Source organism: Echinops telfairi, unplaced genomic scaffold, assembly GCF_000313985.2.
Source record: "Echinops telfairi isolate 266 unplaced genomic scaffold, ASM31398v2 ScPeMD7_7;HRSCAF=31, whole genome shotgun sequence".
NCBI classification, from domain to species: domain Eukaryota; kingdom Metazoa; phylum Chordata; class Mammalia; order Afrosoricida; family Tenrecidae; genus Echinops; species Echinops telfairi.
Genome location: NW_022103904.1, coordinates 10,769,769 through 10,792,158, shown reverse-complemented (window position 1 = coordinate 10,792,158; position 22,390 = coordinate 10,769,769). Strand labels below are relative to the sequence as shown.

At 44.6% G+C, this 22,390-nt stretch overlaps 1 protein-coding gene across 1 annotated transcript in view; it reads left to right on the top strand.

Annotated features, from left to right (window-relative positions):
• Window positions 1-19,099, top strand: part of EGFR (epidermal growth factor receptor) — a 213,125-nt gene extending 194,026 nt beyond the window's left edge. The window contains exons 20-27 of the mRNA XM_013005999.2: window positions 429-584; window positions 1,490-1,565; window positions 5,677-5,823; window positions 8,082-8,179; window positions 9,776-9,943; window positions 10,447-10,494; window positions 11,193-11,298; window positions 12,558-19,099. Coding sequence (XP_012861453.2) covers window positions 429-584; window positions 1,490-1,565; window positions 5,677-5,823; window positions 8,082-8,179; window positions 9,776-9,943; window positions 10,447-10,494; window positions 11,193-11,298; window positions 12,558-12,907 — 1,149 coding nt within the window. The 3' untranslated portion in view covers window positions 12,908-19,099. The remainder of the gene's footprint in view (window positions 1-428; window positions 585-1,489; window positions 1,566-5,676; window positions 5,824-8,081; window positions 8,180-9,775; window positions 9,944-10,446; window positions 10,495-11,192; window positions 11,299-12,557) is intronic.
• The last annotated feature ends 3,291 nt before the right edge of the window (window positions 19,100-22,390 follow it).

Here is a 22,390-nt window from a genome sequence, read left to right as displayed (position 1 = left end):
CTTTACCACTAAGCCCAGTGGAAGGAAGAACCGGTCAGAGACAGGTGCAACGATCCAGAAAGAGCAAGAATCAAACCCAGCTCCTGCCCTCTCACCATCCTCACCTGCTTAATACGTGTGTGTTGCTTGAATAACTAAACAACGTGAAGTTAATGAATGCAAGTAAGAGATTGGGTGGTGTGGGTGTGTTCCCGTTCCTGTGTGTGTTCCTGTGTTTTCTTCCTGAAGGCCGGTGGACTCAGAGACAGTCCCTGCCAGGAGGAGCTCAGAGCCCAGCATGAAGGTGCCTCTCAATTCCAGGATGCACACACCTCTGTCCCACCATCTAGCCCCTGACCTCTTTGCTTGAGTCCAGGCATCTGTCCTCACAAGGAAGCCAGTCAGCAGGTCAGACTCACTGTGTCCTCACGGCCTGCCTCTTCCTTCAGGGCATGAACTACCTGGAAGACCGCCGCCTGGTGCACCGTGACCTTGCGGCGAGGAACGTCCTGGTGAAGACGCCGCAGCACGTCAAGATCACGGATTTTGGGCTGGCCAAGCTGCTCGGTGCCGAGGAGAAGGAGTACCATGCCGAGGGAGGCAAAGTGAGGAGCGATGTGACCAGTTCTTCAGAGAGCCGTTTCCTGACGGCCGAGCCCCCATCTCCTTACTGGGAACAGTTTCTAACTGCCGTAGGGGGTGGACATTCTCAGAAGGTTCTGAGTGAGGTCACAGCAGCTGCCCCCGCCAGCCGGGGTATCCGGCAGCTGAAGTTGAGCAGCTTTGGGAGCAGGATTTTCTAGGAGAGGGAGCAAAGATGCTTCTCACCTATGCGGCGGTCTAGCTCCCGGGGTGATGGTGCACAAAGCTTAGATTTCAACCGCCCCTCCAGGAAGTAAGCTTTCTTCAAAAGCGCTGCAGGGAAATGGTCCAGCTAAGTGGTGGCTCACTGCTGTTGGGGACAATAAACAGGAACACTGCTTGTGCTAGTCCCCGAGCTCCATGGGTCTGACTCATGCCCGGGACTGGCAGTGCTTGCGTTGACTCCCTTCTCACTATGTGGCTGGGGAGCCACCCAAGCTAACCCTTAGGCCGTCTGGAGTGTGCTGCTACTGCTTCGGAGGCAATCAGTTGCGTGTGTCTTAGGCGTTGGCCCGGCCCGCATGGCTCAAGCAGCTGTCAACCCTGTGACCCTAGGCCCTGCAAGCAGTCAGACCACAGACAAGAGCAGGACCCCAAGCCACCCGCGGGTGCACTTGGCTGGGCCAGAACAGCTTAGGGCCTCCGTTGTCTTCCGCTGTTACATTCATGAAACGCACTCTGGGCCGACAGAGTAATCCCCATCAGATCAACTTCAAACCCGCTCCTCTAGCTGGGAGGAGCCCAGGGCAGGGGACTGCCTGCCTGGCTCCCCTCGGTGGGTCCCTTGTAATTAGTCCCAGTGTGATTTATTGTTCTTCTACAGAGGGGCGAATAGTTGTTTTAATACTTCCTTTCTCATTCCCCCAAGGTTCCTATTAAATGGATGGCTCTGGAATCAATTTTACACCGAATTTATACCCACCAAAGTGATGTCTGGAGCTACGGTGAGTGAAACCCCTAATGATGCTGGTGAATTGGCCCTGCGGTTGAGCTGGGTTTCTCCTTCGTCGGTGTACATGAGCCACTCTGTCAGCTCAGGCCTGCCTTTCCAGACCAGGAGCACTGACCATGCCCTTGCTGTTGTCATTTTTATCTGAGCATAATAGGTGGACAAGGCAGTAGAGTTTCATGGCCGTAGTAAAGGCGACATGAGATAAGGATGAACTTACAGAGAAGAAAGGGAGAAAGAGTATGCACCAAGAAATACCCCTTCCATGAAAAAGCAAACCAAACCGGGCCTCTCGCTGTGAAGCTGAAGTGAACCAAAAGGCGGTGCCAAATGAGGTTTCATGGAGAAGACTCTCCAGCAGAGAAATGAGCTTTTTCTGATGAACTCACTAATGGCAATTGTTCCGTTCAGTGCATGGTAGTCTTAGTATATTAGAGATAATGTCTAGACTAAAATGCATTTCGAGGTGATGTCTAAGGACAGAGCAAATCACTATTGCTTCCATGTCTAATAGAGGGCCATCTCCGGAGGATCTGCATTTCCATTTCCTCCACCAGGCCCCCCAGGAGCAGCCCTGGACTTACAGGGGAATTCCGTCTTCTTTAACCGTGCCTTGTACATTCATGCCTGCCTCTGTACAAATGTTCTCCTGCGCCTCTAAAGGCTTTATCTTTAAATATATATATATATATTAATTTCCCTGAGCAGCTGTGCTGTTAACACAATTAGTTTTCAAATTTCAACCAGCAATCTGCTGAGAGACTGGAAAAATGCCTGGTGCTTGATTGGGAATTATCAACTACCCTCAGTCATTTCAAGTAATGAGAACTGAGGAGGTACAAAAGTCTGTTTTTCAAGAATAAGTCTTTCAATGACCCAGAGACAACACTCACTCATGGGAACCCCTTTCAGGCCAGAGTATACTTGTGCTCAAAGCGTTTTCACTGGCAGATGTTCAGAAGTGGGTGTGGTTTTCCAAGGTGCCTCTACTTAGAATCACATACAGCTCACCTTTCGGTGACAGCACATTCACCGATTGTGCTGCCCAGGGAAGCCCCCATGTGTATTGGGGGAGGGCAGTAATGGAAGACATTTCTAAAAGACATCTAATCATTCGGAACCATTCAATTCCTTGTCTCCTTGCACCCCACCCCACCCTTTTTTAAAACAAAATATCACTACTAGTTTTCTTACATTCTAACTAATTGGTCTTAAGCCAGAGGCTTTTTTTCTATCTCTTCTGCTACATCTTATCTCTCTACAAAGGCAAGGATCTTTGCAGGTTTGTTAGTGAATAAGTGATTTTTTTTAACATACCCGTGAACTGCTTGCAATTAGTGGACTAAACAAGGAAACAAGCTGCGTTGATAGCTTGTTTCTTTCAATGTAATCAAGATAGGTTTGCTCCCCAGGAAGCATGGGGACAGTACTTCTCTTGCTCACTCCTCTATCTAGTCCCCGGTATTTCCGTTGTCACTCACCATGCCAACCACCACCTTTCAAAGACACCACAGCAGTGGTCCTCTCTTCCTGGTGTGGACCCCTCGCATCCTTTCTCAACAGTGGACCAAGCATGTCATTTAGTTATAGCAGACTTTCACTTATCTTTTTTGCATCCTTCTTTGATTGTCCAGTATGTTCATGAACGCTCTGGTCCTGGTCCCCAGGTCCTGTCCCAGGTCCCCGGGCTCCATCCTTCTATGCTCTGTCAAAGTACATGAAAGCTCTGGTGAATTCAGCGACAGTACCTCCAAATGTTTTAAGTAGTGCCAGACATCAAGTGTAATGACAGAGATGTTGGGTTTTCAGGTGTTGCGTAACCTGCTCGCTCTTGGCTGTGCACTAAAATTGTTAGACTATGAGACTGAAGTTTTCGTTTTCAAAGCATATCCTGTTACTCCACTCTTTCATCTTCAATTAACCAAACCTTTATTGCAGTAAGTTAGCCATACACTGTCTTCCAGTGAGGAGTTGAAAAGAGAATCCAGACGAGCCTTTAGCCCTTACCTTACCACTACGCTCTTAACCGTACACACGTGGACCTACTCCCCTCTTCATTTAGGTAGACCCGCAAGAGCCCTACCGTTCCACAGGAATTCATTGTGTACTTGAAAGCACTTTATTCAAACTAGACTTACTTTGTAGATGTAGTGACTTATATTTCTAAAAAAAAAGGCTTACACTCTTAGACAACCTATAGAAGTCCCCATGAGTCAGAATTAACTTTATGGAAGTGAGCTTTGGGGGGCGGGGGTTGTTTTGTTTTTGTACTTTTGTGATTTCTTTTTGATGAGTATGTGTTCCTATTTCACATCATAACAATACTCATGTCAACATTGTTGTGTTTTTAATTATTAAAGTTTACATTATTTGGTCATACTTACCTGTGTTTTATGCTGGGTTTTCTAGATAAACAAGAGAAGTAACACTCATATGTGTATAAGAAAGAAATTTTTATCAAGAAAGTAGCCCACATAGCTGCAGGGAGAGCGAGCCAAGTCTGTGGATCAGATGCTATGGTAGCTAGAGGCCCTTCCCAACTCACATAGCTGGAAGCAATGAACCAGGAAGCAGAAAGACTAAAGGTCAATGGAGGCAGAGTCCAAGTTATCCTAGGCTAATAGGCAAACTGTCAAGCTGCCAACAGCTCCCCTGGTCAGCAGGCCACCTGGTGCCTGCTATACCCAGAAACCAGACTCCAACCCAGCAGGAAGGAAAAGAGCGAGCCAATTCCACCCTCTATCTTTACACATGAAATAGGCCACACCCCCAAGTAGACATAGTCAGACTGTGAACTGTACTTATGGAGGAGGCCTGATTGCCACACTATTGAGGATCCTGGCCCAGCCGATTGACCCCAAACCTAACACCAGGCAATAAGCATTTCATCCACACCCAATTGTGTGAGACAGATACAGACATTCTTTAGCAGTATCTTGGGTATGATTTCAAACTGTCACAGTAAAACAAACGTTGCCGTAATGCAAATCATATATTTTTTTAAATCTCCCTGTGCATTCAAAAGTTATGTGATATAGTTTACACTATATTGTAGCCTGTTGGGAACACTGGTGGTGCGGTGGGTTGTTTTAGGCTGCTAACTGCAAGACAAGTGGTTCACACCCAACAACTGATTATGGAAGAAAGATAAAAGATGAGGCTGTTGGCTCCTCTAAAGACTCAGTGTCTCAGAAGCAGTTCTCGTCTACGCTCTGGGTCACTATGAGTTGGAAGAGACTTGATGGCAGTGACTGTCTCTTCTTGTTCTTCTTCTTCCTCGTCTGTTTAGGGTGCACTGTGATGATTGTTGTTAGGTCCCTGGGTCAGCTCTAACTCATGCAGGCCACATGTACGACAGAGAAACATTGCCCAGTCCTGGGCCATCCTCACAGTGCTGACGTTTGAGCCCATTGTTGAAGCCACTCAATCAATCCATCTCGTAGATGGTCTTCTTCTTCTTCTTCTTTGCTGACCTTCTACTCTACGAAGCATCATGTCCTTTTCCAGGGACAGGTCTCATCTGATAATGTGCCCCTCTAAGACCAGTATGCTTGCTTATTCCTCTGGCATTTCACGGTAGTTGCAACATGCTTTGCCAACAGTATATTTCAAATATACTGTTGGAACATATTTCAAATGTTTAAATTCTTCTTTCAGTCTTCATTATGTATGGCCTACCTTTGCCAAGGATTTAAAATGCCAAGGATGTAATAATAGCTTTAGGAAACATTTGAAATATCGTGAGAATTATCAAAATGTGACAGAGAGACATGAAGTGAGAACATGGTATTAGGAAACTGGTCCCTATAGACGTCCTAGTTACTGGAGAGCCACAGACTTTTAAATCTGTAAAATGCCATACTCTCTAGGAAATGCAGTAAGAAAACCCCCATAAAGCAAGTTTTGCCTGCTGTCATCCTATTTTACAGAAAGAGAAATTGAGCTTTCGAGCAGGCAAACAAATTGCTTCAGGAGGGAGAAACAAAGGTTTCTAAACCTTTAGGAGCAGTGCTTTTAAAAGGTGAATGAAAGAAAAGGTGTGGTTATTGTCATGGATTCATAAAGTGACCACTTTTTCAAGTGATTTAATCTGATTATCTCCTCAGGTGTGACAGTTTGGGAGTTGATGACCTTCGGATCCAAGCCCTATGATGGAATCCCTGCCAGTGAGATCTCGTCCATCCTGGAAAAAGGAGAGCGCCTTCCACAGCCACCCATCTGCACCATTGATGTCTACATGATCATGGTTAAATGTGAGTGCCTGGAGGGGCTGTGCACCCTCGCTGAGCTGGCCTTGGCCACTGTGGGAGTCTGGGTGGACTAGAGAAACAAATTCATAGGTACTCAGAGGTGTATAAGAAAGCGCTTTATATACAGAGTGATGGTATATTGAAAAAACATCCCAGCCCAGTGCAGATCAAGTCCTTAAGTCCGATATGAGCCCATATGTCCGATACCAGTCTGTAAATACCTCTTCAGACTCATACAACACATGTAATGATGCAGAGTGCAGGAAGATCAGAGGCCAGTGGCTGGAAAGTCTTGTGGATCCGGTGGCAGTGGAGGCATCTTGGCTCTGGCAGGGATCTCCTTGTGGCTCCTCCAGCTCCTGGGCTCTAGCTAGCTCCATTGTCTTGTCAACAGGAATGTCTTGCAGGGAGTAAGCGTGTATCTGGCCTCCAGTAAGCTATTTATCTCCCGTTTGTGCCTCTCAAATGATGACCCCCAAGCTGCGACCTGATCGACAGACTAGACTCGACCCCTCTGCAAGTTGACACCAGATTATGTAACTACCACAGCCACGCAGAACACTTTTTGGTGCCTCAAAAACCATCATTGCTTTTAGTCAAACAACTTTAGGTTCCAGTTCCCTGTACAAATGTGTTACATTTTTCAGGGCAGGCACATCGCCCAAAGACATCTGTTAACTAACCCTCCTCCAAACATTCTTCAGAAAGCAATTGCTGACTCACTCAACAATCTGACCTGACGTTTGCAAGTAAATAAAATCAAACTGCTACTCCAAAATACCCTTCTTCTCCAAGTGGCTCAATGAAATACCAAACAGCCCCACATTGCAAAGCCTGTTACCAGAGAGACTGTATGTTTTGAAAAGATCTAACAGTGAGTAACCTCAGAGGGCTAACAGAGTCAACATTTCAACCCGTGGGTTTACGTAAGATCTTCTGTGGTGTGGCACGTCACCATCTGACCCCAAATAAACATGTTCAGATTGACTGCCACTGTCCCGCCACCAGACTCACAAGTTCAGTAGACCCTGGAGGTAAAACTACATGGGTGATCAAGTGTTTGCTCCAGAAGGTAGCAACAGGATTATGCTAGGGCCAAGTGAATGTAAATGTGCTCGCTTTCCAAACTTTACGCCACAGGGTTCATTTATTTTAACTCCCTTGTTTGGCTTGAGAAAGCTGGGATCCAAAAGGTTCCGTGATTTGTCTGAAGGTCACAGAGCAGTCTGGCCTGAAATAGCTTGACATCATCCTGATGGAAAATAGATGTGAACTCTCAAAAGGCTGGAGGATTTCCGTCCACGGCTGTCCTCCAGCTTTGTCATCTAGGCTTAAGTCACTGTGTAATCAAGTGGCAAAAGCATGGTTAGTAAAAGGGGCTCTAGTTTGCATGCATGACTCTTACCTGCTAGTGAGTGGATTCTGACACGTGGTAACATCCATGTGTATCCAGAGTAGGATTGTGATCCACACAGTTCCACTGGCTGGTTTTTCAAAAGCAGATCACCAGACCTTTCTTCTGAGGCACCTCTGGCCAGACCTCAAAATGCACTAACCATTGGCACCCCCCCATGCATGCATGATTACTGAATCGTGATTACTGAATATGTAAGACAATGAAGGCACTGGAGGTTGGAGTTCCACAACTCAAAGCTCCATAAAGCTTTTCTATTTCTTTCAATGGAATATGCTTCCCAGTTTGAAAGATGTTGAATATAAATGAGGGTAACTATGAAGTAAAGATGTTGCCCAATAGACTAGACACGAAGATATCATCCTATCAGAGTAGCTCGTAGGTAGCCATTGGGGATCGTAACACAAAATGCTGACCAAAGAAGAAGATGCTTGTAGAAAATTACGGAAGTTTATGTCACTCTGAGCCCGGGTGGCACAGTGGGTTACATATGGGGCTGCTAACCTCAAGGTAAGCAGTTCAAAACCACAGAGGGTAAAAGATGAGGCTTTCTGCTTTCGTAAAGAGTTACAGTCTGAGAAACCACATGGGGCAGTTCTACCCTGCCCTATAGAGTTAATATGAGTCAGAAGCAGTTCCGTGGCAGTGAGTGAGTGAGATGTCCCTCTAATTCAAATCTATTATATCATCATGGTCTTTAGATATTAGTAAGGTCTGTCACAAAGACTTCAGTCTGTTTATCATTTGGTTGTCTAAAACTGTCTCATCTTAAACGCTTCCAAGTATACCATCTCTATGAGTCCTTCAAAAGTTATAATTGCATTGTTTTCTTCCAATTTTTTCCCAGGCTGGATGATAGATGCAGAAAGTCGCCCAAAGTTCCGGGAGTTGATCAATGAATTCTCCAAAATGGCCCGTGACCCTCAGCGCTACCTTGTCATTCAGGTACCAGACCTCAGACTGCATGCACTTATATTGAGAAAAGCCCCTCTCATGGGCATCCAGTGTATACGTGCTCCACTATATGCCAATGTGGCCTTTGTTTTATAATCTAAACCCCAGAGCCTTCAAACAAATCTCAGTTAAGCCATAGGCCAAGGGGAATTCATTTGCATTACCTACGCACCCTTGTTTTCACCCGCTCCTTCTGAACTGTGCACAACCAGGCAGTCTTCCCACAAGCCCCAGGTGCCATCGTTCCATTTTAAGTAGCTGTGACTTGAGCCTGGTGTGACGGAGAAACCAGACTTGGGGGCAAAGCAAACCTAGGCTCACGTCCTCGCTGTGTCACCTCAGCCAGCCCATCTATTAACCTCCCTCCTTGTCCAATACACCGTGGGGAAAACCAGCCTCACCGAGGCATCTCAAAGAATCACTGAAAGAATCCATACGAAACCTAGTGCACAACAACACAGTGCACCCCCAGGGCATGGGGCTGCTGCTGCTCTGTCCTCTTGGTCCCTTAGACATCAACGTATTCTTAATGTTTTCATTTCCAGCAGTGGGGGGGAAGCGGCACTACTGCAGAGAAACTGACCAACTCTAACACCAAGCTCACTGCCAGAAAGTCGATTGTGACTCATAGCAACCTTAGAGGTCAAGGTAGACCCGCCCCTGTGGACTTCGGAGACTTGCACTTCTTCTTTTTTTTTTTTTTTTTTTGTTGTTTTTTGTTTTCGTTTTTTTTTTTTTTTTTTTTAAACATTTTATTAGGGGCTGATACAACTGTTATCGCAATCCATACACACATCAATTGTGTAAAGCGCATTTGTACATCATTCTCAAAACATTTTCTCTCCACTTAAACCCCCAACATTAGGTCCTCATTTTTCCCCTCCCTCATGAGCCCTTGATAGTTTATAAATTGGTATTTTGTCATATCTTGCCCTGTCCGACATCTCCCTTCACCCACTTTTCGGTTGTCCGTCCCCCAGGGAGGTCACACACAGTTCCTTGTAATCAGTTCCCTCTTTCCTACCCCATTCTCCCTTTACCCTCCCTGTTTCGCCACTCACACCACTGGTCCTGTAGGGCTCATCCATCCTGGATTCCCTGTATTTTCAGTTCCTATCTGTACCAGTGTACATCCTCTGGTCTAGCCAGACTTGCAAGGTCGAATTCGAGTCATGGTAGTGGGAGCGGGGAGGAAACATTTAGGAACTAGAGGAAGGTTGTATTTCTCATCATTATTACATTGCACCCTGACTGGCTCATCTCCTCCCCGAGACCCCTCTGCAAGGGGATCTCCAGTGGCCTACTAATGGGCTTTGGATCTCCACTCCGCACTCCCCCCATCATTCACTATGGTAGACTTGCACTTCTTATGGAAATAGAAAGGCTTCTCTCTCCCATGGAGTGGCTGGGGGTTTCGAGCCACAGACCTTGCAAATACCAGCCCAACTCATAACCACCCCCAGGACTCCTTCTGAGAAACAGAGGGGTGTTCCTACAATTAAGTTGGCAAACATCCTGGCACCTACTAAAAATAGAGGTGGAATTGCTTCTATCCACCCTTCTAATCATCTCAAAATCTCTGCACAGGGCGATGAGCGAATGCATCTGCCAAGCCCCACAGACTCAAACTTTTACCGCGGCCTGATGGACGAAGAGGACATGGAAGATGTCGTGGACGCGGACGAGTACCTCATTCCACAGCAAGGCTTCTTCAACAGCCCTTCCACTTCTCGAACCCCCCTTCTCAATTCTCTGGTATGAAACCTCACTCTGTCTCTCGAGGTGGGCCTACCGATTAAAACAATCCGCTGCCCTCAGATGGATTCTTCCTCATAGCAACCCGACAGGACAGGACAGGACAGAACGATTCCTTTGGGTTTCTGTGGCTCTGTCTTTACAGCTGTTTCTCCTGAGGAACAGCTGGGGGGTGTAAACAACTGGCTCTGCGTTGGTAGCAGCCCACCACTTAATGCACTGTACCGCAAAACGGGTTTCCAGACGAACCATACCTGTCTGGTAGAACTCAGAGAGAGACCAGGAAGAATAGTTTCACCAAATGGTAAAGCCAAAATTAAATCAATCTATATTTCTCAAGAGCAGGATTAAATAGATCAGAACTAAAGCTAGCTTTTTGTAAAGCCCATGATTCAAGGCAGAACGTCAGCACCTTGAACTAGGACCCCTGAATGAGACCTAGCACCTGCAGGAGGTGGGGATGGGTGAGAATGCACAAGCATCTCCGCTGTTTCTTCTTTCAGAGCACAACCAGCAATAATTCCACTGTGGCCTGCATCGACAGAAACGGGGTATGTATACGCATCAGATACACCAGCGTTAAGCAGTGGCTCTATGGTCCATCTCTACTCTTCATACAAAATGCCCTCTTGGTTTTCCTTCCTGTCTCTCCTTCATGGGCATGACTTTAAAGCAGGCGGTTAACTATCATGCAGTGGACAGTGGTTCATGGACCAGTGGCAGCTGGCAGTGACAGACACGCTAATTGCCTGGCCACCGCCCCAACATACCGAACCAGGATCTCAATGGGTGGGCCCTGCACTCTGGCTGCAAACCAACCTTTCAGGTGACGCAGACGGATGAGAGGGTGGGAACCTTGACAAACATTCTCACTGCCCAAGATAGAAATCACCAGCTAAATACGGCTGTTTAAATGTTTCATTGATGCAATGGAAAATTGAGCTCCCCACACATCTCGAGTGTTCCCTAACAACATGCAAGATATTTTCACCATTGTCGCCAGTTCTGTTGGACTGTAGGAGCCAGGCTTGCTGCTCCTTGCCCTGTCACCCACGGATCCCTATGTGGCCCCTGGCCAGCGATGTGGGTGTCATCTGGGGCCTCGTGAGCAATGCAGAAGCCCAGGTCTTGCCCCCAATACACTGGATCTTAATCTAGATTTTAATACCACCGTGGGTTATTATTGTTATGTGTATTAATGTTTGAGAAGCACTGGATTTTTTTTTCATCTGCCACCTTGCCTCCCCAGCAGAGCTGCCCTGTCAAGGAGGACAGCTTCTTACAGCGGTACAGCTCCGATCCCACGGGCGCTTTGACCGAAGCGAACATCGATGACGATTTCCTCCCAGCGCCAGGTAAGCAGCTTGTTCTAGCAACAGCTGGTCTTGGTGCCAGGCTGGGTGTTTCCTTCCACCTGGGGGGCCTGATGTTTCTGAGGTGGCAAGCCTGGACATTTTGCAGACACCGCTAAGGGTGTCAGAGGCTAATTGGTTCAACAACTTGCTCAGACCCCTGGTCAAGTTGGATTCAGGAGAAACAGCCTGTAGCTTTGTTCCAGTGATGCCTTAGTCCATGCTATAGTGTAGCTGGATGCACCTTGAAAACATGTGGAGTGAAGTAAGTCGGCCAGGAAAGGACAGAATGACTCCACTTATGTGAAATGTCTAAGATAGGCCAATCTATGGAGACTGATGTCTACGAATGGTGACCAGGAGCCAGGTGGAAGGGACAGGAATAGGGGATGCATGGCTTAAAGGGTACTAAGTTCTGTCAAGGGTTATAGGAAAATCAGAAGGAAGTACTAGTGATGGTTGAACAACATGATACACATAATATCCCTGAATTGTACATGTGAAAAATGTTTAGAAAGCATTGTTACATAATAATTGTCACAATTTTAAACATTGACTTAAAAAGGAAACCAGAAATAATGAACCTTAATATTTTCTAAATGTAAAACAAATGGGAATTCATACAGAGACAGACTTGATCTTTCATCTCCCTTGGTTCCGTTCTTGATTTGTGAAGCACGTATTTTCCTAATCTAAGCTTTAAGGCCAGACACTTCCAACTTGCCCCCCACAGACCTATGCCTGACATTTACACACACACTACTATGGGTGTAAGCCCACGTAACACACGCCATACATATATTGTGCACATACCAACAATGTGCACACACTTACTGTACACATACTGCATGCATGAACACATACCACACACACGCCATGTATACACTTACATCTATTGCATATGTACACATACACCATAAATGCGCCATATATGCCTGTGCACGCACACATGCCATATACCACACCATGCACACATATTTGATTATTGCCCACATAAACATGTGTACCTACTCCTTTCAGGGCAGGCGCTACTCTGAGATCTTTATACTTAAACAAAATACATTACAGCTATACTTGGAGAAGTACCTAAAGAACACAATGCAGTTGGCAGCAAGACAGGAATATCTCCAGGCTTCCCTTCCCTCTGTGACCAGTTTCCACATCCAGGGCATTCACGAGCTTCAAAAACATGAATCCTGTGATCATTGTGTAGGGATGACACTTTGCAGAGTATTTTACCTCCGACTTCTTTTCCATTTCAGAGTACATAAACCAATCCATTCCCAAAAGGCCTGCAGGTTCTGTGCAGAACCCTGTCTACCACAATCAGCCTCTGAATCCTGCCCCTGGCCGAGACCCTCACTACCAAAACCCCCACAGCAACGCCGTGCAGAATCCCGAGTATCTCAACACCATCCCGCCTGCCTGTGTCAACAGCCCTGCCTTCTGGGCCCAGAAAGGCAACCATCAAGTCAGTCTGGACAACCCGGACTACCAACAGGACTTCTTTCCCAAGGAAACCAAGCCCAATGGCATCCTTAAGGGTCCGGCAGCTGAAAATGCAGAATACCTAAGGGTCGCACCACCGAGCAGTGAGTTTATTGGAGCATGACCATAGAGGAAAGCACCGGCCGTAAAAATCCCAGACTCTTTGAGCCACACGGGACCAAGCCACGGCAGCTACAACAATTCCAACAGCCACAGGAACTCTCAGGCCTGTGGACTGACTTGGCCACGTTTGTTTTGAGTGGCCCCTCTTTCAACTAGGAAGGGCACCTCTACTCAGTGCACTTTGGGAAGTTGCACGTACAGCTCTTTCTCTTCAAAAGTTAAGCTTCCAGAAAAGGTACCCAGCAAGAACGGTGTCCCTTTGGGATTTGGGCAGAGTTTACCTTTCAGTGAGGTACATTAATATGTATATGAATATGCATATATGTATACACATATATGTATGTATATAATTGAGGTCTTGGGGGGGGGTGTTAATTGTCATTGCTGATTTTGCTGTTAATGGGCTCTGCCAATGAGTAAGGAAGTTGCTTGTAGCACCAGCTACTCTGAGTTGGCCCAGGTTCCTGGGACCAAGAAATCTAGATCACAAGTCTTCCATCTAACCCTGATGCCATGGGCTTGGCCTCAACACGCTTCCATCTCAACACCATTACAAATGGAAGGGGAAAAAAAAAAAAAGCCCCTGATATTCTGAGCAGGCCTGGTTGGTTCTGTATCAAGCCATGATATGGTACAAAAAGACAAGCTTTTTTGTCCCTGTCTGGGCAAAAAAAGGAAAAACTGAGCTCATCTTGAGACTTTGTTTTGTGTAAATGACCCCTTGGTACTTAGTTCCTATTGTTGTTTGTCCACTGTTTTCTGATTGCTCCGTTATTTGAACTGCCTCTTCGTTTTCTATTCCACTGTTTTGAAACTTGAGATGCCCCCTCCCCCGCCATCTTGCTGTCATAAAGTCAGCAAGAAAAGAAGGTACTGCAAACAAACACACCAACGGAGACCCTCCCTCACGTTTGGTTCATCCGCCTGCAGACCACTAGCCTTTAAATGAAATGAAAACACAAATGCTCACACAGGACCATAACTGGCTATCAAGTTGGGCAACTTCTGCCAAGTTTGAGTCTCCAGTGGAATGCAGCGAGTGCTCCAATGTACAGTGCAGCAGCTACGAAAACACAGCTGTTCTGAGGATGGATTGAGTCTCCCCTCCACCCCACCGTCCCCCAAAATAAAATATTTAGACTTAGGCTACTTGTAGAAATAATCTTTTTTATTTTTTTAACTTGAAAGGTACTTCGCTCCTCCCAGATAAGCTTCCCCCAGTGTCTCCCTGTTCCCTTTGTGAACTAAAAGGTTCTAGGTCCTGTGGCGACTGGGGAAGAACGTACGGCCCATGCCACTGCAGGTTGTTGCACAGCTACAAGTGAGATGCCACTAGTCATCGTGTGGGAGGTGAACCGGACGTTTTAAGTCATGCCTGCGCAACAGCATCTACAGATGTTCCAGAAGACAGAAGTCTTTTCTCTGCTTAGAACATCTCTAGTATCACTCTAGATCCAGTGAGGGTCTCCAACGAATTAGCCGCAGCTTTTCTTTTGCTTTTCTTTCTAATCGGTGTCCCTGTAACCTGGTGGGTCAATGGCAGTTCTGATAAACAGTGTTTCACCCACTCTTCACTCAGCACCCCTCCTCTCTAGTTTCTCAAGGAAGCAATATTTCGGACAGTGGTTTTAAATTCTGTATTGACTCAGACTGGGGCCCCACAGTTACCCCTGTGTTTGATTTTGGGGAGATGAGAATGAAGCTGAGTTCAACCGTGTTACATTTGCTACAACTTCAAAGCAGGGCTACACCAGCCTGTCACAGGTACAAAGGACACAAAAATGAACCGAGGCATTATATAATCCCTGATTCCAAGGAACTCCTAGTTTAGAAAAGGAAATGAATTTATAAATATGAAGCCGACAACAATATGACAAATGCCTGCGACAGCATGACAGCACTGTGAAAATATATAAAAGAGAGATCAGCTAAGCCTACCTGCAAAGATTCATCAAGTTGGGGAACACCTTGGTCCTGGGCCTAAAAAATGACCAGGGTTTTGACCACAGGGAAACCGAACGCAAATCACCAGTAAAGGAGGCTCTGAAAGAATCCACCAGCAAAGTGCGCTTAAAGGCAATGTTTAGCCAGCATAGCAGACTGCTCTCCTTTCAGCCTGGGGCTCAAGTTTGTGGGCCTCTTCTCCCTTGCCTGCCATTCATTGGGGGTTTGAGACTGTCTTCTCTGAAAATGCTCAGTGACAAAATTAGGCCACAGTTCTAAAGGTCTGAAATTTTATGGCATTGTCAGTAAGCCAATTTTGTTACCCATTCACCTCAGAATATTAAAAAAAACACCAAGCAATTAAATGTTGATCCAGAACCAGGGACCAGGATGATTCACATTTTGTTATTACTTGTCTGTCAAGAAACAGATTATTGTTAAGGGAGGGCAAGTGTAAAGCCAGTTCAAATGTAGCAGTTAAGAGCTTAGTATTTTTGTAATTTGAAATATTTTACTATAACACAATAAACAACAAAAATGATTCAAGCTTTCTTCTCCTTTTTCTTTCTATTTTCTTGCAAAAGAAAAAAATGTTTTTGCTAGCTCTTGTCAAATTTAAGATTTTACTTCCCCAAACATATTACCTCTGGCCGGGGAGAAGGGGTAAGCCTAGTGGAACTCATCGAGCTACCATCCTCCCCAAGGATGCCACCAAGTTGTTGTGGTTTGGACCGGAGAGCTCAGCAGCGTACCAGTATTTTCAGTACTACTAACTGAACAGATCTGAACCCTTCACATCTTGACCCCTGATCCTTCCTCATTGGTGACAAGACCCTAAAGTCCGATAGAGAGTTTGCTGTTTCTTCCTTCATTCACGCCCCATGGCCCAGTCTCACATCAGACCTTTCGAAGCAGAGTTCAACAAACATAAGATTTGGGGGCTGGCATTTACAATGGACTGCTACCTTTACATGTATTTTCCCACAAAACCTCTAAGGGATTTATATAATTATAGCCTATGAAAAATCCTTCTGGCCTACGTTAAATGTATGCATATGTGTGTTGAAGATAAATCTTCTGAACTTTACATTTGCTCTGTGTCCAGGTTGTCACTGGTTTTGAGCAAGTAGAAGCACCATCTTTACATTCCAGATGACGATAACAAGGCTGGAAGTATTTACTCTAAGCTCCTCATGTGTTTTACCCACCCATTCCCAACCCCAGAAAAAAAATCACAAATGATGAATGTAAAAGCACAAAAAACATTGGTTCTCAAGCTTAACCCTTCAGAATCTCCTATGTCCCTACCAAATATATATAAATCACCAAACTAAATCAGAATATATATATTAGTCTGACGAGCACCCCAGATGGAGAACCACTGATGTAAATAAAAGGCCTTAGAGAAGGAGACCCTGATGCTTGGCTGATTGACCTTCAATGTCGGCCTCACTGCCTTCGGCCTCAGTTTCCCAGGTGCTGAATGAGACTTGCATACAGTACCTCAGTAGTTCTCACCTGGAGAGTTTAAAGAAAGTGATGCCTGGATTCCCTTCAGACCAACTAAGTCAGAAGTTCAGCGATGCCAACAGGTGACTAATGAGCAACACCTTATCTCTAAAGTCTCCTGAGGTTATCTACGCCCATCGATTAAACCCTGCTTTCCCCAATCACCACAAGTCAGGATAGAATAAAAGAAATCATGGGTGCTAGATTCCCAGAGCCAACAGAAAAATCTTTACAGTTGCAAGTATGCCCCAGACTTGGCCATCAGAAGCTATTGCAAGACTCTCCCGTTTATGGTCATCAGCAATGTATACTGAAAGTGACAAATACTCCAATCCGAACCTGCATTTTCTAAAGAAGTTAATAAAAGCCAATCTCTTCCTCCAATGAATGAGCTACTTCCTAAATGACTGCTGACAAATTGCCTTTGATATCTATTTTGTATTTCTTCCTTTGCATAGCATGTTTTTGTTACAACATAGTAATCTGCTTTTATTTCCTGCCTGGGGAGCTGTAAGACCTTACGAAATAGAATTCCCTGCCTCTTTGACTAGCCACACCTGCCGTATGCGGTGCATACGTGTTGGTGGTATTAGAGGCATGTTCACTCAGCTAAGATTTTTAAATGTAAATCTATTTTTGTAACTTTTTAAGGGATGGTATCCTTTTTTGTAGCACTGAACTTTTGTAAGGTATATTTTTAGGAAAACTCATTTTTCTACTAAATAAAACCCAGTTTACTTTAGAAAAGCTGCAAGGGATCACAATTTGTGACTTAGATGTTGATGTAAAGGGATTAAACTGAAAGCGGAATATGTGTTCTCGTTCATGTATTAATGGTACAATCTCATTCCAGAGCTGCAGGAGGGCATCATGGTAAAAAGAAAAACCATCATCATATATTTGTAAAATTATAAATGATGAAAAGAGCACCTTAGGGTGTTGTAGAGTTTGTCTGGGGCAATGCGAACTGAAAGGAATTGCTGTCACCACTCAAATCGAATTGCAGCCCGTACTCAAATCGTCGGTCAACATGACCCCATGAATGTAAGGAAAGCAATAAAGCCAGCACTTTGTTGGTTGACATACACTAGTCTGACTTTGATGCACAAAAATTCTATTTTTATACTTATAATTGACATCCATTTACCAATATAGATTATTAAAGAAATGCCTGGAGAGCCCTAATGAAATCCATCAACAAATCCATCTTGCCACTTATAAACATAACATGATCATCTCAAAGCAGCAGAATGTTTGAAACTCTTGAGGCTCAGATGCCCCTAAACCCAGTTAAATATGAAGTGCTAGGGGGTAAACCCCAGGCTTTTGTACTCTTGTTAATTCCTTCTAAGAGTCCTGGTGGGGTACTGGGTTCCACACTGAGCTGATAGGCTGATATCACAGTCATCCAGGGGATTTACCAGCCACTCCATGGGAAAAACAGATGGCCTGGCTCCTGTAAAGACGTACAGTTTCAGGAACTCAAAGAGGCTTCTCTACCCTGTCCTGTGTGTGACAGGGTCTCAATGAGACAGAATCAACTCAATGGCAGTGGGCTTTGGACGCTGACTGTGCTCATTCTGGTGCCCCTAGGCCTAGATTGTGGAAATGGCTAACAGAAAGCTGAGAAGTTCAGTTCCACCCAGAGGTACCTCAGGAAAAGGGCCTGGTGATCTACTTCTGAGACATCACAACCACTGAAACTCCTGTGAAGCACAGTTCAACTCGGACCCACAAGGGCTCATTTCAGTGTGCAGCCAAGGTTGAGAAGCACCCGCCTAGAGGATAGCCCCAGGTGCCTGAATTTGCAGGAGATTCTGGTGATGGAGTGTCTATAAGAAAGAAAATTACATTACAAAAGTGGGTGTTAAAAGACTGCTTAAGCAGTTATTTTTTTCTAAAATCAAGAATCCAAGAAAGAGATTCTTGTGCCATGTTTTAAATATTTTATTTTAATGAATTATGCCTGGGATAAAAATAGAAGCAAAGAATTATGTGGGTTTTTTCCCTTTCACTTTAATCTGCATAAGCACAGTGTACTCTTATAAGTCTGTCCCGTCTGAATTACCAGCAAAAATAATAAGAATCACTTTTATCACCCAGCAGACAAAACTACAAAGGGAAACTTACATATATTTTTGCTGCATTTCCTTATTTAATAAAGAAAAAGGAGAAAAAATATTCCCCTGACTTGTTTTGGCTGCAAAATAATCTTATATAATGTCTTGGAAATTAAGGGATCCTATGGATCTGATGATTTATAGTAAAGGTGGTGATGTAACTGAGAAATAACAGCAAGAGCTTCATTTTATAAAACATTCAAGCAATACCTTTGTAACTTCAGTATGTGGTACGATTTAACATTGTAAAGTTTTGCCATGATGAAAGCGATATTTGTACAAATAAAAAGTAAGATTCTCTTTTATATGGCTTATATACTGTTGATCAAACATGATTGTATATGGTTTTAAAACTTAGATGTATATTATTGTTCTTTACTCTTAAGTACCTTGTAATAATAATGTAGTCTTTGGTAACAATGCCGTGTTAATATGAGTTATTAATCTTATCTACCCTGGTGGACATGGTCTCTTTCCATCATTTTCCCTCGGGGAGAAAAAGGACAAGTTCATTTGGAGTCAGGAATGCGGAAACACTTTCCATTCCGCTCCTCAGGTTTCTTCCCCTAAGCCATGCTCATGTTCACAATTACCTTCAGAATAAAGCTCTTCGGATACCAGGCTTGTCACATCTATTTTACACTCCTTCCTCAAACCTGTCCAGATCTTTCATGCTTTTTCCTCTTCCACATAGTCAAGAGATACTTCTTTGATGGAAGTGATTTTCCTTTGGCAGGTCAAATTTTTGTTTCTTCAGAACACTAAAATGAGTGGAGGCTTGGTTGAGCTTCTGCTAAATCACCTTTGCTAAGGTTATGAGGAATGAATGAACCACAACCATGTGTGAAAGGACCTCCCACTCAACCAATGGCACCCATCATCCTCACATTTGGAAAGAATGTCACAGCCGAGTGAGGAAGTTCACAGACTTGTCTTTCTTTTCCTCAAGCCAAGACTTACCTCGGTGAAATTAACCACTAGTGCTAAGGAAAATTGTTCTCTTGAAATATCCTATCATGTAGAGATCATTAAGTCAGTCCCTAATTCAGAATGAACCCATAAAGCCAGAACATAGTGAATCAGAGGGTTTTTTCACTGGCTGGCTGTACCAGTGTAGATTGCCAAGACTTTCTTGCTAGTCTGTATGAGTCTGGAAACTGCTGAAACCCATTGTACACCATGGCCTCCACTGACTGATGAATACTGGCTGCACACGAGGCTCATTGGCTGAGAATTGAACCGAGGTCTCCTGCCTACAAGAAGAGAATTCTATTACTGCACTCTATTTGCCCCTAGCTTATAATTGGAAAACTACAATACTATAGTATACTATATTACTGTAGTATATACTATACCATAGTCTTTAGTCTACAAAAATCCAGGCTTTAAGTTGAAGTGGTCCAAGAGGTAAATGAGTCTAACTAGACTTAAGACTCAGAGCGAGGGAATGAAAACCCTTAAAACTGAAAGAAAGGAAACCCAGCGTGAGCACCGAGGCCCAGGATGACTTGGGGGTGGGGATGCACAGGGTGTGAGGAGCTGAGGAGACGTTGATTAAGCTGACTCGTGTGGAGCTGTTGTTTTTGTTGCTGTGCAGTCAGTTCAACTAAGAGCCACCCTAATGAGGCAGAGTAGAAGTGCTCCATAGGGTTTCCTAGATTGTAATCAGTGTGGGAGCAGAACACCAGGCCTTTTCTCCCATAGTGCCGCTGGTAGATTCACATCCTTCATCTTCGGACAAAGATATAAGCACTTTGACCATTGGGCCCACCAGAGAGCTAGCATCTGGGAACAGTTCCCTTTGTCTAATGCAGTGGTGTTCAACCTTCCTAATGCTGTGACCCTTTAATATAGTTCCTCATGTTGTGGTGACACCCCCCCAACCATAAAAGTATTTCCGTTGCTACTTCATAACTGTAATTTTGCTACTGTTATGAATCGGGCGACCCTTGTGAAAGGGTTGTTTGACCCCCAAAGGGGTTGCAAACCACAGGTTGAGAACCGCTGGTCTAATGGAAGAGTCCAAGAGACTTTTGCTCTCTTTACATTTCACATGGACTCAGGCTCCTGAGAAGAAAGCCCCAACCCTCAGAGCTCCTGTTTTCCCTGACCAGTTGATCCCCACACCATGGCCCATGCTGTTTCTTTTACACAGCAGAACCTGGAGCAGGAAGTCAGGTTCACCTTATCCCTACAGTCTTCAGTATAAGACTGTGCTTGGCTAAACATATCCAGGAAAACTACAGCTTCGCTTTTGTGTTTTTCATTCAAAATGCCATTAACCACTTGCATATAGAGGACTAACAGTAAGCTGTATGTTCACATGGGAGCTGAACTTCAGAAAGTCTAAGTTCTTGAAGAATTAATACGCAAATTGGGAATTTTCCAGTGTTCTCTTTAGGGCCTAATGTCATTGGCCAGAATCCTTTCACTGCCTCCCTACCCCGCCCTCCCTTCAATCCCATTGCTCCATAGCATACATGGGGATTTTTAGAGACCAAAATCTTAGAATGGGATTAAATCAAAGTCTAATTAAGGGGTTTTCATCTCATAAGAGTCCCTGGGTGGTGGGTGGTGCAAAAGGCTAATTCACTTGGCTTGTTACGGAAAGGTTAGAGTTTAAAGTCCACACAGAGGTGCCTTGGAAGAAAGACCTGGCAGTCTGCTTCCAAAGATTACAAAAACCACACACTCACTTCCATCAAGTCAATTCTGACCCATGGTGACCCTATATGACAGAGTAGAACTGCCCCTATGGGTTTCTGAGACTATAAATCGTTACAGAAGTAGAAAGTCTCATTTTTGCTCTTGAAGAGAACTTGTTGGTTTTGAACTGCTGACCTTGCAGTTAGCAACTCAAAGTATAACCCCCGATGCAACATGAAAGTCCTATAGAGCAGTTTTATTCTGTCTCGAATGCATCGCCATGAATCAGAATCAACTGCATCTGGAGGTGGTCATGGTAATTCTATATCTAGAAAGTCAAATCTCAGCATATGAGGCCAAACAAGGGTTATGCTGGGACATTGGTTTTCTGAGCCTGAAATGCCACTCCTCAGTAAAGGTCATAGCTTCTGATCCCAACTGAACCCAGGGTGAACTCACTGGGACCACAGTGTTCCCTCCAGAATTTCAGCTAAAGCTTGAAGCAGATGTGGTTTCAGCTTGCAGAGATTTTTCCTTTGAGCCAAGAATCCTATAAAACTAATTGTAACTGTCTTGGGAATGAAGAGATTTCCCAAGAATGGGCAGGTCTGAGAAGCAGAACTGAACTATCATTTCTGTTTTAGTCTTGGATTTTTCCCTTATTCTAGGGCTTGGCTCCACTCTGGAGGGCAATTCTCCAAGACTTGTAATATCCTACCTCCTCCAGAGCATCAAATCCTCCCACCACCCCAGAAAAGGAAAGTCGAAAACCTGGGTAGAAGAAAAGCACTAAGTTTAAATCTGGTTTATACCCATATCTCCAAAACAATAATTGAAAAGACCCGGTAGACATGAGCTTAACACTGAAAGATATGTTTCTTGAAAGCACCTCACCCTTCTACTCTTCATCAACAAACTAAGAGTATTGAGTAATACAAACTGGGAGAAGACAGACATGGAGCTCTTAGCACAATCCTTCCCAGGAAGGACTTTATCCCTATCCTGAACACTGGGCTAGAAAACCCAACTATGAAGTTCCAAACACTAAAAATAAAAAACCTGCTTTAACCCCATTCCTCAAAATTAGCCCTTTGAAACTCTAACAAAGGGAATTCCCAGTCCTAGAACCTTAACTACTATGCATGAGCATAACTACTATGTTCAATCTTCCCACCCTTTGGGCCTACGGGGCACCTTCAAGGTACTGATGGTAACAAACATCAAAGTAAGGAGCCCTGTAAAGAGTTAGTCTCAGAAACCCATGG